At 48.2% G+C, this 22,247-nt stretch overlaps 1 protein-coding gene across 2 annotated transcripts; it reads left to right on the top strand.

Moving 5' to 3' along the window:
* Nucleotides 1–18,555: 18,555 nt before the first annotated feature.
* LOC109767748 (B3 domain-containing protein Os06g0194400) lies at nt 18,556–21,613 on the top strand. Of its 2 annotated transcripts, XM_020326467.4 has the most exons (5): nt 18,556–18,812; nt 18,909–19,172; nt 19,267–19,482; nt 20,135–20,248; nt 21,392–21,613. In XM_020326467.4, exons 1-4 carry the CDS (start codon nt 18,672–18,674, stop codon nt 20,207–20,209), a joined length of 696 nt encoding a protein of 231 aa, XP_020182056.1. In that variant the 5' UTR covers nt 18,556–18,671; the 3' UTR covers nt 20,210–20,248; nt 21,392–21,613. The 2 variants fall into 2 exon arrangements, with proteins under 2 accessions (XP_020182056.1, XP_073354514.1); XM_073498413.1 differs by having other exon boundaries at nt 18,560–19,172.
* Nucleotides 21,614–22,247: the final 634 nt, after the last annotated feature.

Raw genomic sequence — 22,247 nt, 5'->3', positions numbered from 1 at the left:
CACGCAAGATCATGGTGATGCATAGCAACGAGAGGGGAGAGTGTTGTCGACGTACCCTCATAGACCGAAAGCGGAAGCGTTAGCACAACGCGGATGATGTAGTCGTATGTCTTCACGATCCGACCGATCAGGTACTGAACGCACGGCACCTCCGAGTTCAGCACACGTTCAGCCCGATGACATCCCTCGAACTCCGATCCAGCCGAGTGTTGAGGGAGAGTTTCGTCAGCACGACGGCGTGGTGATGATGATGATGTTCTACCGACGCAGGGCTTCTCCTAAGCACCGCTACAATATTATCGAGGTGGGCTATGGTGGAGGGGGGCACCGCACACGGCTAAAAGATCAATGATCAATTGTTGTCTCTAGGGTGCCCCCCTGCCCCGTATATAAAGGAGCAAGGGGGGAGGTGCGGCCGGCCAGGGAGGAGGCGCGCCAGGAGGAGTCTCCCTCCCTTCCTTGTTGGAATAGGAGAAGGGGGAAAGAGGTGGAGGAGAGGAAGGAAAGGGGGGCGTCGCCCCCCTCTCCTTGTCCTATTCGGACTAGGGGGAAGAGGCGCGTGGCCCTTGCCCTGGCCGCCTCTCCTTATCTCCACTAAGGCCCACTATGGCCCATTAACCCCCGGGGGGTTCCGGTAACCCCTCCGGTACTCCGGTAAAATCCCGATTTCACCCGGAACACTTCCAATATCCAAATATAGGCTTCCAATATATCAATCTTCATGTCTCGACCATTTCGAGACCCCTCGTCGTGTCCGTGATCACATCCGGGACTCCGAACAACCTTCGGTACATCAAAACATATAAACTCATAATATAACTGTCATCGAAACGTAAAGCGTGCGGACCCTACGGGTTCGAGAACTATGTAGACATGACCGAGACACGTCTCCGGTCAATAACCAATAGCGGAACCTGGATGCTCATATTGGCTCCCACATATTCTATGAAGATCTTTATCGGTCAGACCGCATAACAACATACGTTGTTCCCTTTGTCATCGGTATGTTACTTGCCCGAGATTCGATCGTCGGTATCTCAATACCTAGTTCAATCTTGTTACCGGCAAGTCTCTTTACTCGTTCCGTAATACATCATCCCGTAACTAACTCATTAGTTGCAATGCTTGCAAGGCTTATAGTGATGTGCATTACCGAGTGGGCCCAGAGATACCTCTCCGACAATCGGAGTGACAAATCCTAATCTCGAAATACGCCAACCAAACAAGTACCTTCGGAGACACCTGTAGAGTACCTTTATAATCACCCAGTTACGTTGTGACGTTTGGTAGCACACAAAGTGTTCCTCCGGTAAACGGGAGTTGCATAATCTGATAGTCATAGGAACATGTATAAGTCATGAAGAAAGCAATAGCAACAAACTAAACGATCAAGTGCTAAGCTAACGGAATGGGTCAAGTCAATCACATCATTCTCCTAATGATGTGACCCCGTTAATCAAATGACAACCCATGTCAATGGCTAGGAAAGTTAACCATCTTTGATCAACGAGCTAGTCAAGTAGAGGCATACTAGTGACACTCTGTTTGTCTATATCAGAGCGACGAAAGGGACTGAGGAGTAAAAAGAATCCTACTCTCCAATATATATAATCCTAAGACTCAAAACATATTTGTTCTAGACTCAACAACACCAGCGATTCGATCAAGCAGGGGGCTCCTAAGTTGGGGATGGCTCTGATTACCAACTTGTAACGCCCACGATGCGGCTATATCTCCCACGTGTCGAAGCACGTCTTAGAGGCATAACCGCATTGTGGTTTTGTCGCAAGAAGGGTCATCTTCACACAATCCCATGTAATGAACAAGAATGGGATAACGAGAGTTGGCTTACAATCGCCACTTCACACAATACATAAATATAATCCATACATCATCCAAAATACACACATAGACCGACTACGGTCAAGATCCAAATGAAAATAAGATAACCCCAAATGCTAGATCCCCGATCGTCCTAACTGGGCTCCACTACTGATCATCAGGAAAAGAAACATAGTAACGACCACGTTCCTCGTCGAACTCCCACTTGAGATCGATTGCGTCATCTGCACTGGCATCGTCGGCACCTGCAACTGTTTTGTAGAATTTGTGAGTCACGAGGACTCAGCAATCTCACACCCGCGAGATCAAGACTATTTAAGCTTATAGGAAAGGATGGTGTAATGAGGTGGAGCTGCAGCAGGCACTAAGCATATATGGTGGCTAACATACGCAAAAGAGAGCGAGAAGACAAGCAACGGAACGGTCGTCATCTAGCAATGACCAAGAAGTGATCCTGAACTCCTACTTACGTCATGCATAACTCAAACCGTGTCCACTTCCCGGACTCCGCCGAGAAGAGAACATCACGGCTACACACGCGGTTGATGTATTTTAATTAAGTCAAGTGACAAGTTCTCTACAACCGGACATTAACAAATTCCCATCTGCCTCATAACAGTGGGCACGGCTTTCGAAAGATAATACCCTGCAGGGGTGTCCCAACTTAGCCCATCATAAGCTCTCACGGTCAACGAAGGATAAACCTTCTCCCGGAAAGACCCGATCAGTCTCGGAATCCCGGTTTACAAGACATTTCGACAATGGTAAAACAAGACCAGCAAAGCCGCCCGAATGTGCCGACAAATCCCGATAGGAGCTGCACATATCTCGTTCTCAGGGCACACCGGATAAGCGAAGCGTACAGGTACCAACATAACCCAAGTTGCCAAGGGACGGTCCCGCACGGTGCTCTAGTTTGGACCAGCACTCAGAGGAACACTGGCTCGGGGGTTAAAATAAGATGACCCTCGGGCTCGCGAAAACCCGGGGGAAAAGGCTTAGGTGGTAAATGGTAAAACCAAAGTTGGGCCTTGCTGGAGGAGTTTTATTCAAGGCGAACTGTCCAGGGGGTCCCATAAATCACCCGGCCGCGTAAGGAACGCAAACTCAAGGAACATAATACCAGTAAAACAGAAACTAGGGCGGCAAGAGTGGAACAAAACACCAGGCATAAGGCCGAGCCTTCCACCCTTTACCAAATATATAGATGCATTAATTAAATAAGAGATATTGTGATATCCCAACATATCCATGTTCCCACATGGAACAAACTTCAACTTCACCTACAACTAGCAACGTTATAAGAAGGGCTGAGCAAAAGCGGTAACTTAGCCAAACAACGGTTTGCTAGGAAAGGATGGTTAGAGGCTGACATGGCAATATGGGAGGCATGATATGGCAAGTGATAGGTAGCGCAGCATGGCAATAGAGCGAACAACTAGCAAAGCAAAGATAGAAGTGATTTCGAGGGTATGGTCATCTTGCCTGCAAGGTTCTCAGAGTTGTCGAAAGCTTGATCCTCGTAAGCGTACTGAACAGGTTCCTCGTTCACGAACTCGTCTCCCAGCTCTACCCAAGACAAGAATACAAGCAATGGAACCACAATCAATCACGGGAAATGCACAAGCAACACGATGCAAAACAAGAATGATATGCAAGATATGATATGCGATGCATATGCGTGCTCCGGAAGGAAAATGATGAACAAGGCAGTAACTTGGCAAACCAAGCATGCCACTCGAAAGATGAGATGATTTCGGTCGAAATAGATATAAAGATCACCGGAAACGGATGCACGGTTTGCAAATGGCAAGCAAAACAAGAATGACACGAATCTGCGATTAACAGCATGATAGCACTTAGAATGCAACAAGTAACAATGCTACAGCACTCCAACGTAGCAACAAATCATATGGCAGTAATCTATAGGATATTCTTGACAAAAGATGAACACTGATCTACGGCTAGTTCACACCACAGCAGGTTCAAACAAGCATGGCAAAAGTGCAAAAGATAACAGGTTCACAGACTAGCAGAAATTACTGGACATGACTGAAACAGCATCAGGTAGCAATGTTCAGAGCACGAAAACAACATGCTACAAGAACTTAACATAGCAAAACAAGGCATGGCAGAATTCTACTAAATGTATATGACAAAAGTCCCTTACTGACCATAAGCCAAAAAGGACCAGAAGATATGATGGCAACCATGTAAACATAGCAAGTTTCGTTAACAGGTTTCAGACTTGGCAGAAAACAGAGCATGACAGAAACAATAATATGAAGGCATCTTGGTGAGCTTGATGCACTCACCACAAAACAATGCATGACAAAGCAAGCATACCTACAGCAAGATCGCATGTTTATGAAGCTATCCATGGCAAGATCAAGTACATAGCATGTATGGAACAACTACAACAACCTTGGCAAAAATTGAATAACACGTAAACAATCTGCCAGAAATATTTTATAGCAAAAGTAGAGCAAGATTGAGTCATGCTATGGCACTCCATAATTGCAAATAAGGGCAGGAATGGATCAACTACAACAATATCTACAAAATATCCTTACTGAACATCTCCAAAATAAGCATGGATATCTCTGTAGGCACATGGATACATAGCAACAAAATAATAGCAGTTTCAGACATAAATTACCAAGTCTCTGAAATCAGAAACATTACGAAGCCTAGTTTGCATGCTTGTGCTAGTCACCACAGAGATCACAAAAATACATGGCATACACCTCTGTAAAGATGGCATGGCATACAACAAAACACATGTAGAGCTTATGCCCATAAGATACACAGATTAAATGCAACAAAAATAACAAATCCTCAAGTTCTGCTAAGTAACAGCAGATAACAGCAACTAGCACTCTTGCACTAGATATTTGGGCATCAAGATGGACTCAAATGAACATGGTGCAATGGAACAAAATGTAGAGCAACACGAGACGAACATTTCGATATATTACACGCACGAAACGGAGCTATATGCAGAGAGTTATGATGCGTTGAACAGGTGCACATATTGTAAAAATCTTCAGACTTAGGGAAAATCGGGGGAGGAGAGAAAGTCAACGCACAGCCAGATCCAGATCCGATCGGGCCCGGGGCTCGCTGGCCGGCGACGGGAGAGGGGAGGGAGGCGGCGGCCGGCGTCGGAGGGAGAGGAGGCGTCGGGGACGACGGCGCCCGGGTCCGGCGGGTGGGGCCGCGGGCGGAGGCGGCACCGGCGAGGTCCGGCGGCGACCTGCGGTGGCGGCGAGGCGGCGGCGTCATGGAGGCGGCGAGGCGGCGCGGTCGCCGGCGCGGAGGCGCGGCGGCGCCGGGCGGAGGACGGGAAGGAGCGGCGAGCGGCGGCGGGATCCCGCGGGCTCGCGCGGGCCGGGAACGGGCTTCGGCGGGCCGCGCGGTGGAGGAGAAAGAGAGGGTGGCCGGTGGGGTGACGTGGCACGTTCTGGTTGGACGAGGGCGGCGGCACGATTCGTCCGGCGCCGGGCGGACACGTCCGGCGCGCGGAGGGAGAGGGCTAGGGTTTCGGGATCCGAGATTTCGGGGGGAGGTGCAAATATATAGGTAGAGGGAGCTAGGAGGCTCCAAATGAGGTGCGGTTTTCGCCCACACGATCGTGATCGAACGACCTAGAGCATGGAAGAGAGTTTGGTGGATTTTGTGCTGTTTAGAGAGGGGTTTTTGCTGCAACACACAGAAGGCATCTGCGGTTAACCGGTTAACCGTTGGAGTACCAAACGACCTCCAAATGGAACGAAACTTGACCGGTGGTCTACCGGTGGTATACCAAGGCCACTTGACAAGCCTCGGTCCATTCCGAGAACGTTCAACACCCGCTCACGAAAAGAAAACAAGAGGGGTGCGCCGGAGGAGGTGGGAGTGCCGGATGGCGAAATGGACAACGGGGAAAATGCTCGGATGCATGAGACGAACACGTATGCAAATGCAATGCACATGATGACATGATATGAGATGCATGACATGAACAAAATGCAAAATGAAAAACAAAACCCGACAATGAAGGGAAAATCATAACACATAGCCAAAAATGGCAAGAGTCGGAGTTACAAATATGGGAAGTTACATCCGGGGTGTTACAACTTCACACCTTGTAACACAGGCAAGAACCCTTTCTTTGCTTGATCCATTTTGAACTTCTTCAGAACTTTGTCAAGGTATGTGCTTTGTGAAAGTCCAATTAAGCGTCTTGATCTATCTCTATAGATCTTGATTCCCAATATATAAGCGGCTTCACCAAGGTCTTTCATTGAAAAACTCTTATTCAAGTATCCCTTTATGCTATCCAGAAATTCTATATCATTTCCAATCAACAATATGCCATCCACATATAATATCAGAAATGCTACAGAGCTCCCACTCACTTTCTTGTAAATACAGGCTTCTCCAAAAGTCTGTACAAAACCAAATGCTTTGATCACACTATCAAAGCGTTTATTCCAACTCCGAGAGGCTTGCACCAGTCCATAAATGGATCGCTGGAGCTTGCACACTTTGTTAGCTCCCTTTGGATCGACAAAACCTTCCGGTTGCATCATATACAACTCTTCTTCCAGAAATCCATTCAGGAATGCAGTTTTGACATCCATTTGCCAAATTTCATAATCACAAAATGCAGCAATTGCATACATGATTCGGACAGACTTAAGCATCGCTAGAAAGGATCCATTCTTAGCAACGAATGTCTTGCCTTCAGATCTGTGATAGAAGGTGTACCCAACAGTCTCCTTTGGGTATCCTATGAAGACACATTTCTCCGATTTGGGTTCGAGCTTATCAGGTTGAAGCTTTTTCACATAAGCATCGCAGCCCCAGACTTTAAGAAACGACAACTTTGGTTTCTTGCCAAACCACAGTTCATAAGGCGTCGTCTCAACGGATTTCGATGGTGCCCTATTTAACGTGAATGCAGCCGTCTCTAAAGCATAACCCCAAAAAGATAGCGGTAAATCAGTAAGAGACATCATAGATCACACCATATCTAGTAAAGTACGATTACGACGTTCGGACACACCATTACACTGTGGTGTTCCGGGTGGCGTGAGTTGCGAAACTATTCCGCATTGTTTTAAATGTATACCAAACTCGTAACTCAAATATTCTCCTCCACGATCAGATCGTAGAAACTTTATTTTCTTGTTACGATGATTTTCAACTTCACTCTGAAATTCTTTGAACTTTTCAAATGTTTCAGACTTATGTTTCATTAAGTAGATATACCCATATCTGCTCAAATCATCTGTGAAGATGAGAAAATAACGATATCCGCCACGAGCCTCAACATTCATCGGACCACATACATCTGTATGTATGATTTCCAACAAATCTGTTGCTCTCTCCATAGTACCAGAGAACGGCGTTTTAGTCATCTTGCCCATGAGGCACGGTTCGCAAGTACCAAGTGATTCATAATCAAGTGGTCCAAAAGTCCATCAGTATGGAGTTTCTTCATACGCTTGATACCGATATGACCTAAACGGCAGTGCCACAAATAAGTTGCACTATCATTATCAACTCTGCATCTTTTGGCTTCAACATTATGAATATGTGTATCACTACTATCGAGATTCATCAAAAATAGACCACTCTTCAAGGGTGCATGACCATAAAAGATATTACTCATATAAATAGAACAACCATTATTCTCTGATTTAAATGAATAACCGTCTCGCATCAAACAAGATCCAGATATAATGTTCATGCTCAACGCTGGCACCAAATAACAATTATTTAGGTCTAATACTAATCCCGAAGGTAGATGTAGAGGTAGCGTGCCGACGGCGATCACATCGACTTTGGAACCGTTTCCCACACGCATTGTCACCTCGTCCTTGGCAAGTGTTCGCTTAATCCATAGTCCCTGTTTTGAGTTGCAAATATTAGCAACAGAACCAGTATCAAATACCCAGGTGCTACTGCGAGCTCTGGTAAGGTACACATCAATAACATGTATATCACATATACCTTTGTTCACCTTGCCATCCTTCTTATCCGCCAAATACTTGGGGCAGTTCCGCTTCCAGTGACCAGTCTGCTTGCAGTAGAAGCACTTAGTCTCTGGCTTAGGTCCAGACTTGGGATTCTTCTCTTGAGCACAAACTTGCTTGCTGTTCTTCTTGAAGTTCCCCTTCTTCTTCCCTTTGCCCTTTTTCTTGAAACTGGTGGTCTTATTGACCATCAACACTTGATGCTCCTTCTTGATTTCTACCTCCGCAGCCTTTAGCATTGCGAAGAGCTCGGGAATCGTCTTATCCATCCCTTGCATGTTATAGTTCATCACGAAGCTCTTGTAGCTTGGTGGCAGTGATTGAAGAATTCTGTCAATGACGCTATCATCCGGAAGATTAACTCCTAGTTGAATCAAGTGATTGCAGTACCCAGACATCTTGAGTATATGCTCACTGACAGAACTATTCTCCTCCATCTTGCAGCTATAGAACTTATTGGAGACTTCATATCTCTCAATCCGGGCATTCTTTTGAAATATTAACTTCAATTCCTGGAACATCTCATATGCTCCATGACGTTCAAAACGTCATTGAAGTCCCGGTTCTAAGCCGTAAAGCATGGCACACTGAACTATCGAGTAGTCATCAACTCGTGACTGCCAGGCATTCACAATGTCTGCAGTTGCTGGCGCAGGTGGTACCATCATCTTTCAACTTTGCTTTCTCAAGGAACGCATTAAAATTCAACGGAACAACAGCACGGGCCATCTATCTACAATCAACATAGACAAGCAAGATACTATCAGGTACTAACTTCATGATAAATTTAAGTTCAATTAATCATATTACTTAAGAACTCCCACTTAGATAGACATCTCTCTAATCCTCTAAGTGATCACGTGATCCAAATCAACTAAACCATAACCGATCATCATGTGAAATGGATTAGCTTTCAATGGTGAACATCACTATGTTGATCATATCTACTATATGATTCACGCTCGACCTTTCGGTCTCAGTGTTCCGAGGCCATATCTGCATATGCTAGGCTCGTCAAGTTTAACCTGAGTATTCCGCGTGTGCAAAACTTTCTTGCACCCGTTGTAGATGGACGTAGAGCTTGTCACACCCGATCATCACGTGGTGTCTAGGCACGACGAACTTTGGCAACGGTGCATACTCAGGGGGAACACTTTTATCTTGACCATATCACATCACAACATGCCCTGCAAAAACAAGTTAGACGTCCTCTACTTTGTTGTTGCAAGTTTTACGTGGCTGCTACGGGCTTAGCAAGAACCGTTCTTACCTACGCATCAAAACAACAATGATAGTTTGTCAAGTTGGTGCTGTTTTAACCTTCGCAAGGACCGGGCGTAGCCACACTCGGTTCAACTAAAGTTGGAGAAACTGACACCCGCCAGCCACCTGTGTGCAAAGCACGTCGGTAGAACCAGTCTCGCGTAAGCGTACGCGTAATGTCGGTCCGGGCCGCTTCATCCAACAATACCGCCGAACCAAAGTATGACATGCTGGTAAGCAGTATGACTTATATCGCCCACAACTCACTTTTGTTCTACTAGTGCATATAACATCAACGCATAAAACCTGGCTCGGATGCCACTGTTGGGGAATGTAGTAATTTGAAAAATTTCCTACGCACACGCAAGATCATGGTGATGCATAGCAACGAGAGGGGAGAGTGTTGTCCACGTACCCTCGTAGCCCGAAAGCCGAAGCGTTAGCACAACGCGGTTGATGTAGTCGTACGTCTTCACGATCCGACCGATCAAGTACCGAACGCACGGCACCTCCGAGTTCAGCACACGTTCAGCTCGATGACGTCCCTCAAACTCCGATCCAGCCGAGTGTTGAGGGGGAGTTTCGTCAGCACGACGGCGTGGTGACGATGATGATGTTCTACCGACGCAGGGATACGCCTAAGCACCGCTACAGTATTATCGAGGTGGACTATGTTGGAGGGGGGCACCGCACACGGCTAAAAGATCAATGATCAATTGTTGTCTCTAGGGTGCCCCCCTACCCCCGTATATAAAGGAGCAAGGGGGGAGGTGCGGCCGGCCAGGGAGGAGGCGCGCCAGGAGGAGTCCTACTCCCACCGGGAGTAGGACTCCCTCCCTTCCTTGTTGGAATAGGAGAAGGGGGAAAGAGGTGGAGGAGAGGAAGGAAAGGGGGGCGCCGCCCCCCTCTCCTTGTCCTATTCGGACTAGGGGGGAGGGGCGCGCGGCCCTTGCCCTGGTCGCCTCTCCTCATCTCCACAAAGGCCCACTATGGCCCATTAACCCCCGGGGGGTTCCGGTAACCCCTCCAGTACTCCGGTAAAATCCCGATTTCACCCGGAACACTTCCGATATGCAAATATAGGCTTCCAATATATCAATCTTCATGTCTCGACCATTTCGAGACTCCTCGTCATGTCCGTGATCACATCCGGGACTCCGAACAACCTTTGGTAAATCAAAACTTATAAACTCATAATATAACTGTCATTGAAACGTTAAGCGTGCGGACCCTACGGGTTCGAGAACTATGTAGACATGACCGAGACACGTCTCCGGTCAATAACCAATAGCGGAACCTGGATGCTCATATTGGCTCCCACATATTCTACGAGGATCTTTATCGGTCAGACCGCATAACAACATACCTTGTTCCCTTTGTCATCGGTATGTTACTTGCCCGAGATTCGATCGTCGGTATCTCAATACCTAGTTCAATCTCGTTACTGGCAAGTCTCTTTACTCGTTCCGTAATACATCATCCCGTAACTAACTCATTAGTTGCAATGCTTGCAAGGCTTATAGTGATGTGCATTACCGAGTGGGCCCAGAGATACCTCTCCGACAATCAGAGTGACAAATCCTAATCTCGAAATACGCCAACCCAACAAGTACCTTCGGAGACACCTGTAGAGTACCTTTATAATCACCCAGTTACGTTGTGACATTTGGTAGCACACAAAGTGTTCCTCCGGTAAACGGGAGTTGCATAATCTGATAGTCATAGGAACATGTATAAGTCATGAAGAAAGCAATAGCAACAAACTAAACGATCAAGTGCTAAGCTAACGGAATGGGTCAAGTCAATCACATCATTCTCCTAATGATGTGATCCCGTTAATCAAATGACAACCCATGTCAATGGCTAGGAAACTTAACCATCTTTGATCAACGAGCTAGTCAAGTAGAGGCATACTAGTGACACTCTGTTTGTCTATGTATTCACACATGTATTATGTTTCCAGTTAATACAATTCTAGCATGAATAATAAACATTTATCATGATATAAGGAAATAAATAATAACTTTATTATTGCCTCTAGGGCATATTTCCTTCACGAAGATAGCTGGCTAGCCCGTAGTAGCACCAGCAACCCAGCCAAATCCGAAATTAGGGATGGCAATGGAAAACCATGACGCAGTAAAAGCAAGCGTCGAAACAACGAAGACAGCCCAGACAACACGGTGGTAAACGCCGGATTCAGGGGCTCTCGACCCGGTCAGCGGAAAAAGCCTTTCAAAGGTAGCAGAGATGGACCGTCCAGCCTAAACAAGATTCTAGACAAATTATGTCAGATTCATGGCACCCCCGATAAACCTGCAAATCACACCCACAGAGAATGCTGGGTCTTCAAGCAGGCCGGTAAGCTAAATGCCGAACACAAGGGGAGGGAGACACCAAGTGAAGACGAGGACGAGCCTCGCTAGCAAAGCACTGGGGGACAGAAAAAATTCCCACCAGAGGTCAAAACAGTGAATATGATTCACGTGACGAAGAGGAGAAGCAAACATGCACTCCGAGACACACGCGCCGTAGAGCCCGTCACCCCTAAGTTCAACCCCTGGTCGGCCTGCCCGATCACTTTTGATCGCAGGGATCACCTGACAAGTATCCGGCACGGAGGACTGACTGCCTTGGTGTTAGACCCAATAATCAACAGATACCATCTCACACGAGTCCTTATGGACGGCGGCAGTAGTCTTAATCTGATATATCAGGACACAGTCCGCAAAATGGGGATAGACCCGACAAGAATCAGCCATAGTAATACTACCTTTAAGGGAGTAATACCAGGCCCAGAGGCCCGCTGTACGGGCTCTCTAGTACTAGAGGTTGTATTCGGTTCTCCCGAGAACTTCCGAATCGAAAAGTTAACCTTCGACATCGCTCCATCTCGAAGTGGCTATCAAGCACTACTCGGAAGAGCAGCTTTTGCTCGTTTTAATGCAGTACCGCATTACGCTTCTCTTAAGCTTAAGATGCCCGGTCCACGTGGCATCATCACAATTAGCGGAAATATTGAGCGTTCCTTATGCGCGGAAGAACGTGTGGCGGCTTTAGCAGCCGGACACTAAACGGCCTCTCCAACCAGAATAAATGATCGGTCGTCAAGACCGTGGACACGGCTAGACGAGTCCGGCGCATCACTAGCTGTAACAGCTTAGATATACCTAAGATTGGTTCGATGGATTTACCCTCATAGGCGGTACCAGGGGCTTCCCGCATGTAAAAGGACTACAGTTCGGCTCGACCTTACTTATCTTGATTTCTAATGGTTTATTGAGAATAACCAATTTTTTCGCACGACAACTTTCACCTAAGTCCTTCTCTTTTACAGATGGTAATCATGCTACACCCTTCCAGGATACGGCACAACAGAGACACAGGCGCAGACGTGCAGCAGGGCCCCGCTCAAAGGTTTCTTTTTAGATTAAGACCCTGCGTAAACCTTTTTTACTGTCTCTTGTTGCTTCACATCCTCCGGATACTCAGCATAACCGAGAGCGATGCTGACGTTATTGGCATTTCGCCACGTCAGAACGATGCACGTACCTGGACACTCAGGGATCATTATCAAGGGCGTTATTCAGCTCGGTATATGTTGTAAAGACCGAATACCTTAGGGAGTGTTCGGCGTCGCGAGTTTGGCCTTATATGCATCAGCTCCGAATCATGGATTTGGTCAAATGTTGGGTTTGCCCGGCTCCCGCGTTTTGCTACCTTACGTTCCGCTCTATCGGCTAAGGTGGCACCGGGAGAACTACTGCGATTGTGCCCTGGTTCATTCGGACGAGCACCTCAGTAGAGAAAGCCGAAAACTGACTGTCATAATAAAGTGCGAGACTAGTCAACCACTTGATGACTTAGCGGAATCTTCAGGATTCCTCCGCATTAACGAAGGGCCGTTTCCCGGTCATGTATGTACGCGCCCCGTATTCGGATGAGCGCGGAGGTACCAGGGGCTATATAGTAGTCCCACCATCAAACTCCTATGGCTAAGTGAAAGTGTTAAAGCAATATAGTCCGATTGCCTCGTTCGCTGCGCTATCACCTCCTTAATGGACCAAGACGTTGGATCAAGTGTGAATACACGTTTTTGCGAACACCCCCGCATTATATGCGTGGGGGCTGAAGCCGACGACTGCAAACTTTCAGGTTATATACATATATACATAAAACGGCCGCACAGGAGGCATCATAATACTTTCAGGCAAAAGTATAAACACAGCCTTTATAATTTAATAAGCATTGTTCTTACAATTGAGATACATGTCACTAGAACATGATACGCTTCGAGCACTGAGCCTCTATTACACGCGCCTTCTAAGACTTCTTCAAAATAGTGCTCGGCCGATCGCCGGCCTACCGCCGAACTCTGGGATGCAATAGTGGTGGCCTCCATCTCTGCCCAGTATGTCTTGACACGGGCAAGATCCATCCGTGCACCCTCTATGAACGCCGACCTCTTCACAGCGTCGATATGCGGCACAGCACCAAGGAATTGTTGCACTAGACCAAAATAACTATTCGGCCGCGGTCCCTCCGGCCAAAGGTGATCCACGACGGACCTCATAGCAAGTCCAGACAACCTATGGAGCTCGGCCCACTCGGCCATTTGTTCATTTAACAGCAGCGGACGCGTTGGAGTGCGGAACTGTGACCAGAACAACCTTTCCACTGCATGATCCTTCTGATCTTTGAAAAACTTGGTCGCATCAACGGCACTCGCTGCTAAATCCAAGTACGCGTCTGCAGAACTCCATAATTTATCCAGAGGGGCATACTTCGGGTCTCCAAACCTCGTCCGCAACAAAAAGGGCTTCCCAGCCGCAATATCTCCGGCTTGACGGAGTTCCTCCTTCACCGCTCTGATTTGCGAGCGGGTTTCCTTGGCCGCTTCCATGGCCTCCTTCAGTTCCGCCGCCTTCGCTTGGCTTTCCTTTTCAAGAAGCTCATACCGGCCGGCGGCATCTTTCAGCTCAACAGCCATCTTGGCTATTTTCTCTTTGCTCTGGCGATGGGCAGCCTGTTCGGCTCTTAGCTCTTTGACCGCCTTTAGGGCGGCCGCATCACTCTTCCTGGCTTGTTCCTTGGCTCGGGCAAGTTCTGCCCGAAGGGTCTCCACGGCGACAGCTCCATATGCAGTCACAGCATATTACAGATACTAGCATCATGCTCCTCTTAATATGTATTGATCCTAGGAGAATACATACCCTGTGCCTCGTCAAGCCGCTTGTTTACAAGCACGATGTCGGCATCTACCGCATCAAGTTGCCGCTTCAGTTCGGCAAACTCACCAGTCCGGCTAGCCACCGGACCCGCAGCCACCTGCACATGAAAGCAGCACGGTTATTACCTGGGACTATGATCCTCTATTTTCCGTCTTTTTCGACAGCAACCAGAGTCTCAGGGGCTACTATCTGCATAGGCCACACCTAGCGTGTGCGGTATCGTCCAAAAAATATATATTACTTTGCGTACCTCAAAGCCTTTCAGCAGACTCATAAAAGCTTCATGCAACCTGCTTTCGGCGGATGAAATCCTCTCAACCACCGTGCCCATTAGCGCACGATGCGTTTCTGAGATAGCCGCTTGCTCCAGAAGATTCATCAATGCGTCTGATCGCACACCGGACGGTTCTGGACTCTTTCTGTTGCTCTCCTTAGGAGCCGAATACCCCGGACTTCGGTTGGCCGAAGGTTTACCTTCTGGCCTTGGCGGATCAGGAGAAATCCTCCGTGACAACACCTCAGGGTCGCCTGCTTCACGAGGCGGGGAGGCACGGGGAGGTGTTTCGCTCTCCATCATCTCCGGAAGAAGATCCCCCGAAGACGAACTCTGTCGAGAAGGGCTATGATCCGAACTACAAGACACACGCCTCGGTTATCGTTCTCGGAAATGAAGCAGGATATATTTACTATAAAGTACTTTTGTTTACTTACAGCTCGGTAGAGGGCTGGTCCCCTTGCGGGTACTGTGCGGTAAGGATGCCCTCTGGGGTAGGATCCTCCGACAAAGGATTCTTCCCTCGCTTGGAGACCATTACTTCCAAGTCTTCAGAGGCGGTCCTCTTCCTTCCCTGGGGAGAGGGGATTTTAGATTCTTCCCCCCGGTTATCCTCCTTCACGGAGGCACTAATTCCCCCAGTTTGGATGAATAGTGAGTGAGGCTCGCTCTTGGCCTCTTTGTTCCTCCCTTTATCTTCCCTTGATGGCGCTTGATAAGGCGCAAGCTCAAGCATCCTGGCTAGTACAGGATCCAGTGAGCCCTCGGGAAGGGGGGCCGGACACCTGATCATCTTCGCCTTTTTTATCCAGTCCTGGTCAAAAGGCGACTTTTCAGAATGATGTTGTGATAAATTAAAAGACAACGTGTTCGGCCGCGGAATTACTTACTTGAGTGTCTGGATGATTGCAGTTCAGACCCGCATCCTCGGAGGTGTCCGGACACTCTATTTGTGATCCGAAGAACGATCTGTACATCTCTTCGAGCGTCACGCCGAAGAAGTGCTGAATAGTTCGCGGTCCTTCCGGGTTGAACTCCCACATACGGAGAGGTCGACGTTTGCAAGGCAGGGCTCGACGAACTAGCATGACTTGCATTACCTTAACAAGGCTGACATCTCTCTCGAGGAGATCTCGGATGCGACTCTGCAATGTCGGCACATCATTTACTGGCCCCCAGTCCAGCCCCTTGTTGACCCATGACGCCAGTTGTGGCGGGGGGGCCGAGCGGAAGGCAGGGGCGGCTACCCACTTAGTACCCCGGGGAGATGTGATATAAAACCACTCCCGTTGCCATAAACTGGACACCTCCGGGAAGGAACCCTTTGGCCATGGAACATCGGCGCCTTTGCTTATTACGGCACCTCCGCACTCTGCGTGTCGCCCCTCAATCATCTTCGGCTTCACATCGAAGGTCTTGAGCCATAAGTCGAAGTGTGGGGTAATGCGGAGGAAGGCTTCACACACGACGATGAACGACGAGATGTGAAGGATGGAATCCGGAGCCAGATCATGGAAATCGAGCCCGTAGTAGAACATGAGCCCTCTGACAAAGGGATCTAGACTGAAACCTAGCCCTCGGAGGAAGTGGGAGACGAATACGACACTCTCGCCAGGTTCAGGAGCGGGAATGACCTGCCCTCGAGCAGGTAGCCTGTGCGAGATTTCGCCAGTCAAATACCTAGCTTCTCTTAGTTTCTTGATGTCCTCCTCTGTGACAGAGGAGGGCATCCACCGACCTTGAAGGTTGGATCCGGACATGATTGTAGGTCCGAAGCACCTAGCCTGAGCCTTGGGTGTTGGAACTTGAGGTGGGGGAAGGATTCGATTGAGCGCGAGAAGAAGGGGACAGGCCTAGGCCCCTTTGTAAAGAGGATGAATATCAAGCGTCCTCCGCGTGGCTGTTTGGGACTTGCCTAAAATCGAGGAGTCATACCAACAGGCACGATTGGGTTACCCATACCCGTATTCATGAGAATCCCGTGAAAAAAGGGACACGATCTCTGCTTCGACAGGACGTGCCAATAAAAACCGCCTCGCAATACGTGATGTGGCTGGTTGTGAAAGACGGTTCGAATAATGACCGGGCCGTGGTGTGATGTCATGCTGCAAAATGCGTCAGTAGATTAGATTTGTGGAAATGTTATTCTCTCTACGGTGGTATGTGGAATTTCTTTTGCAGAGCCGGACACTATCCTTGTGTTCAAAATCTTCTATGGAGTATTCGGAGGAGGAACCCGCCTTGCAATGCCGAAGACAATCTGCGCGCCGGACTCATCGTCATTGAAGCCTGGTTCAGGGGCTACTGAGGGAGCCCTGGATTAGGGGGTCCTCGGATAGACGGACTATATCCTTTGGCCGGACTGTTGGACTATGAAGATACAAGATTGAAGACTTCGACCCGTGTCCGGATGGGATTCTCCTTGGCATGGAAGGCAAGCTTGGCGATACGGATATGTAGATCTCCTCCCTTGTAACCGACTCTGTGTAACCCTAGCCCCCTCCGGTGTCTATATAAACCGGAGGGTTTAGTCCGTAGGATAACAACAATCATACCATAGGCTAGCTTCTAGGGTTTAGCCTCTACGATCTCGTGGTAGATCAACTCTTATAATACTCATATCATCAAGATCAATCAAGCAGGAAGTAGGGTATTACCTCCATCGAGAGGGCCCGAACCTGGGTAAACATTGTGTCCCCCGCCTCCTGTTACCATCCGCCTTAGACGCACAGTTCGGGACCCCCTACCCGAGATCCGCCGGTTTTGACACCGACAACCGTTGTAACCTCCTCCTCCGAGGTAGTGGAGGATGCGGTCACGCGCCTTAGTGATCGCAGGCAGCAGCTCCTCCGTTACAAGGCGGCGGTTGTGGCGACGCGGGCCTATCAATGCGGGCGTACCGGCTATGTGGCGGGGGCGACGCCGGTTCGTCCTTGACGCCACAAATGCGTTGGGGGGACGCGGCCTTTGATGTGGAGGCCGAGGTTGCCCAGCGGGGACGCGGGTTCGTCCTTGACCCGCCGTAATGGGATGTCGGCTCCCGCTTCACGCGGGCGCGCATCTGGATGGTGGCGTCGGGCGCATCTGATAGAGCGAGCGCTCCATCATGATCTCCATCTGACGGACGAATTATTCATCTATCAGAGCGGCCTCCCACGAGGAGACAGGGTCGTTCCTCCGGCAACTAGTCCTCCTCATCTCTGGGGGGAGATGACTATCCCCTCCTTGCCGGAGGATCCCGCCCCTGTGGATGCCAAGGGGCATGGAGAGAGAGGGCGGCAACGCCAAGATTCGCCTGACGGGGAACTTCCACCGCATTCGCATGTCGGGATGGGGGGAGAACCACGACTTCGGCATCGCCGCTGGGCTCGGGGACAGGAACGGGGAGGGGGACGGTGCTCGGGTAGGTGGAGTGCAGATGCCTGCGTCGCTGGCGCACGGCTTAAATAGCCACGATCAGGCCAAGCGAAAGGGGCAGTCAACCCACTTCAATGCGGCGCAGCAGTCGGAGTTGGTTTCTCGGGACGCGCCGTCGCCGCCGAGAGGTCGCGTCTGTCAGCGTCGCCCTCCCGTCCGGTCACATCGCGCAACATCAATGTCGGTCTTGCATGCTTTGGACCGGCATGAATGCGGCACGACATGCGGCGCAGACGTTTGGTGAAAAGCGCTCAAGAGGCGAGTGAGATTTTTGGGTGGGTCAGCCTGTCAGGGTAGCCGAAAGCAGCCGTGGTAGCAGTCCGGACACCCACAAAACGCCCACTTTGTCTCCTGTTTGCTGGAAGAAGCGTATCCGGAGCGCTCGACGGACTGATGCAGGATTGTGTTGGATGACAAAACATGTTTGAATCGGTTGCAACTGGTTTAAGGGCGGGGGTTGGAGATGCCCTTAGAAGAAGAAAGGAGACGAATCTAGGGCCACGCCACTTTTCCCCATTCCCTGCTCAGTCCAGTTCTCCACCCAAACAGAGCAAGAGCAGGAAAACTCCCAAGAAGAAGAAAGAAGGGGAGGAAGCAGATAAGCGGAATCAGGAAGGGGAAATGGCGGAATCGAACTCGTACGAGGAGCAGCGCCGGAGGCAGATTGAGGAGAACCGCCGGAAGCTGGACGAGCTCCGCCTGCATCACCTCTCCGCCGCCGTCCGCGAGGCCGCCGCCAGGCCCAAGCCCAACCCCAAACCGGTCCGTCAGTTCCTCTCCCTTCTTCTTCCTTGCCTCCGGTCTTCCATCTCCTTTTTCTCCCGTATGCATGACTGGTCCGCTGCTTCCGTGTCGCAGAAGCCGAAGGCCCCGCCCCCCGGCGAGCTCCGGCGGTCCGGCCGCGTCGCCAGCCTCCCGGAGCAGCCCAACTACCTCAAGGGCGCGCAGCAGCGCGACTACCAGGGACTGTACGCCGATGTTATTTGGAAAGGGCCGACCGACGAGGAGAGGGCCACCGCCGCCGCCAAGGCCGAGGAGCTCCAGCGCCAGATTCACCGCATCCGCTGGCCCGCCTTCGTCAAGCCCATCACCCACGCCTGCGCCAGCAGGGCATACTTTATGGTATTGTAGCAAGAAAACCTCCACTGAATGTGAGGCAAATGTGGTTCTTGGATCGGGTGGGTGTTCATTTGGTGGGTTATATGCATTGTGACAGACTATCCCGAAGCAATCCACCGAGTACCTCCCGGTGCACGATGAGCCAGTCGTCGTGGTGGATGAGGCGGATGACGAGTCCCACATGATGTACAATGCCAGCAGACAGGGCAGGCACTGCTACCTCAGCAAGGGGTGGAGAGAGTTTGCCGTCGACTATGACCTTGAAAATGGCGATTGCTTGGTTTTCCAGCTGATAGAGAGCGCAAAGTTCAAGGTGAGATTCAGCATGCCCTCGGCTCCATGGGTAAAAAACGCTCTACTTTTACTTTTAGGAACTCCACATTCAGTACATTGCGTATATTACTTGTTTTCATGCGAAATTTGTGTGGAATTCCTTGTGTACCAAATGCAGCCTTGCGATTCTTAAACATTCCTGAAAGTTGCTTGGTGGTCGCATACTCGTTAATGCGTACGTCTGTCAAAACAATGGTCTTTAAGTTTATATACATGAGAAAAACCTGTTATGTGTACATAATAACTAGACTGCGTACTTCAATGTTTTCCGTATGTCTTAGGTTTAAATCATAAAGTGGGTTATATGCCATATCCGAAATTGAGGCCGGTAAGCTGTGTCTACTTATTCATAGATAAGAAACTAGGCTTGTTTGGACTGCCAATTAATTCTGCACACAGTTTGCAGGAAATGATGTTATTGCTCAGCATCCCTACTGTATATAACTTCATTCCAGCCAGATCTAAAAGAGCCTCTAGGAATTATTTAATTCACAGGCCTTTAATTGTCTACTGTTATAGTATCTTTTTAGATAATGGAAGGGATTCTTTTAAGGCCAAATTGTGAGGAGGTCGTTTTATTTCACTGCCAAGTGTCATATTGTGCAACCTCATTAGTTTTGTAAATGATGCAGGTCTACATTTTTAGAGCAAGCCCAGACTATGAGAGCGACGAAACTTCCGATGACTCTGAGGATGAACAGAAGTGAAGATGTGTGCTTCCAATACAATGTTAGATCGGAGGGCAGGTACATTGTTCTTAACATTATTTGCCTAGGTCGAATACTTAAATCCAATATTTGTTTATCTTTTGCCTAAGCACCGATTTGATAATTGGCCAAGCTCAGTTTGCGGATAAAAAAAATACAAACCCGCTTGCTTATGAGTTATGACAAAACATAACTGTGTTTCCAGCACTGGAGTTAGATCTTTTCACGAAACGCACTGCCGTTTCTCCCATTTCCCTATTGGTTTGAGATTTCAAGCATGGCAACCTTATTTTGTTACTTATGTCTTATGCTATGAAAATACATGGAGAGCTGCGGTTTATTCATGAAGTCTGGGACTTCTATGTTGCCAAATGCCGAAACTAATCGATCGTCATCAGAGATGTACTCGTAGAAACTGTAAGGATAGTTTTCCTTGTTGTTTTAAATCCTCTCCTCTTCGCAAGGGTTCTGCTTGTCTTACGTCAGTCAGCCCCCTTAGACTCGATCAGCACTCCAAATGATTTGTAGCAGTCGCCAAAACAAAATGGGGTTTTATCATTTATGCCACGGGTTGTGTCCCACTACTCAGTTTTGCCACTAGGAATTTCAACCGCTCAAAAATGCCATCGCTTCGTTAGACACATGCTCAAAATGCCACTAGACACCATTATTGTGATCTCAAATATCTTTTGCTATGTCATAATGACATAAATACCTATGGACCAACATGCCAGCTCTCCCTCTATCTCACTACAAAGTGTGGGGCCTACTTGATCCCAACAGCGTTCTTATTTTCCTGTAAATTATTCGCTTGGTTACTCCTGACAAGTGGGGCCACACTTATCATTGTGAGATAGAGAGAACTGACATGTGGGTCTAGGCTTATTTTTCTCATATAACATTGTCAACGGTTTGAAGTGAAAATAACATTGTCTAATGGCATTTTTGAGCAAACATCTAACGGAGCGATGGCATTTTTGAGATATCTAATGGCATTTTTGAGCAAGCATCTCACATATCGATGGCATTTTTGAGTAGTTGTAACTTCTAATGGCAAAACTGAGTAGTGAGACACAACTAGTGGCATAAATGATAAAAACCCCTAAATAAAATGCTCTTGTATACAGTTCTGATCTATCCATATAAATGCTGACATGTCAAATATGTTTGTTTCTTTTGCAGTTTGTTAGAGAAGCAATTTCTTCGATGAGGCTGGAGACTCGGCTAATGCAGTTTCGTGCTGGTTGCGTGTAGAGTCGCCGCACTCTCGGTCTCAGTGTAGCAGGATTTTTAACCTAGATAGGTGTAGTAGGTAGCAGATCGCGGTGCAGACCTTGTATGGGTTGAACAATGAACCAAATGCTTCTAGCCTGATGATGATGGTCTCGAGTGCATTTTTCGTGACTGTTCCTGTTTGTTTGAGGTGCCTTTGTCTGTGTCACAGATGGGATGGGTTTTCTCTTCCGCGAGCACATGCTCGGGTGGGTGCTGAACAGGCAAAATCATCATATTTTAAAGTTTCAAATAAATCTGAAACAAAATATACACATAGATATGGATGTATATTACATTTCTCTAAGTTTTCATGATGAGATACGTTATGATGTGAGCTACAAAAAAAATCATGAACTTCCATAGTGAATGGTGTGCTGGCTAGATATACATGATTTTTCATCATGAAACTTCACATACATGTAGTGTGCACCCCTACGTATATGTTTATTTGTTTTCACAATTTGAAACTTCAAAGGTTTTTTTTCTTGAAAAAAAATCTTTTGAAATTTCCGAAAATCGGGCTCCTTGGAGCCTTAGATCCAGAAGCAATTTCCTTTTATACAGAAAGGACAAATGTGAGTTTAAGGGTATGAGTTCGTTGGTGGATTAGGATTGAGAAGTTGTTTATTTGTCAGAAACCCATGTTTAGTGTTTCATCGCAGTTAGTAGTGGGAATTTTAGGGAGAGTTAATTTCTCGCGTACAGAGCACCTTCTTTTCTAGACTCCCCATACCTATGAAATACCCCGAAATGACATGGTTAA

Source organism: Aegilops tauschii, chromosome 5 (assembly GCF_002575655.3).
Source record: "Aegilops tauschii subsp. strangulata cultivar AL8/78 chromosome 5, Aet v6.0, whole genome shotgun sequence".
NCBI classification, from domain to species: Eukaryota; Viridiplantae; Streptophyta; class Magnoliopsida; order Poales; family Poaceae; genus Aegilops; species Aegilops tauschii.
Note: the sequence above shows the minus strand (reverse complement) of the source record. Positions and strands in the feature narration are given on the sequence as shown.

Bases quoted from the DNA above. Each gene is read 5' to 3' on its own strand.
- LOC109767748 (XM_073498413.1), top strand. From the start codon at position 18,672: ATGGCGGAATCGAACTCGTACGAGGAGCAGCGCCGGAGGCAGATTGAG. The intron at 19,173-19,266 runs GTATTGTAGCAA...GCATTGTGACAG, and splicing joins CCAGCAGGGCATACTTTATG to ACTATCCCGAAGCAATCCAC. The intron at 19,483-20,134 runs GTGAGATTCAGC...TAAATGATGCAG, and splicing joins TAGAGAGCGCAAAGTTCAAG to GTCTACATTTTTAGAGCAAG.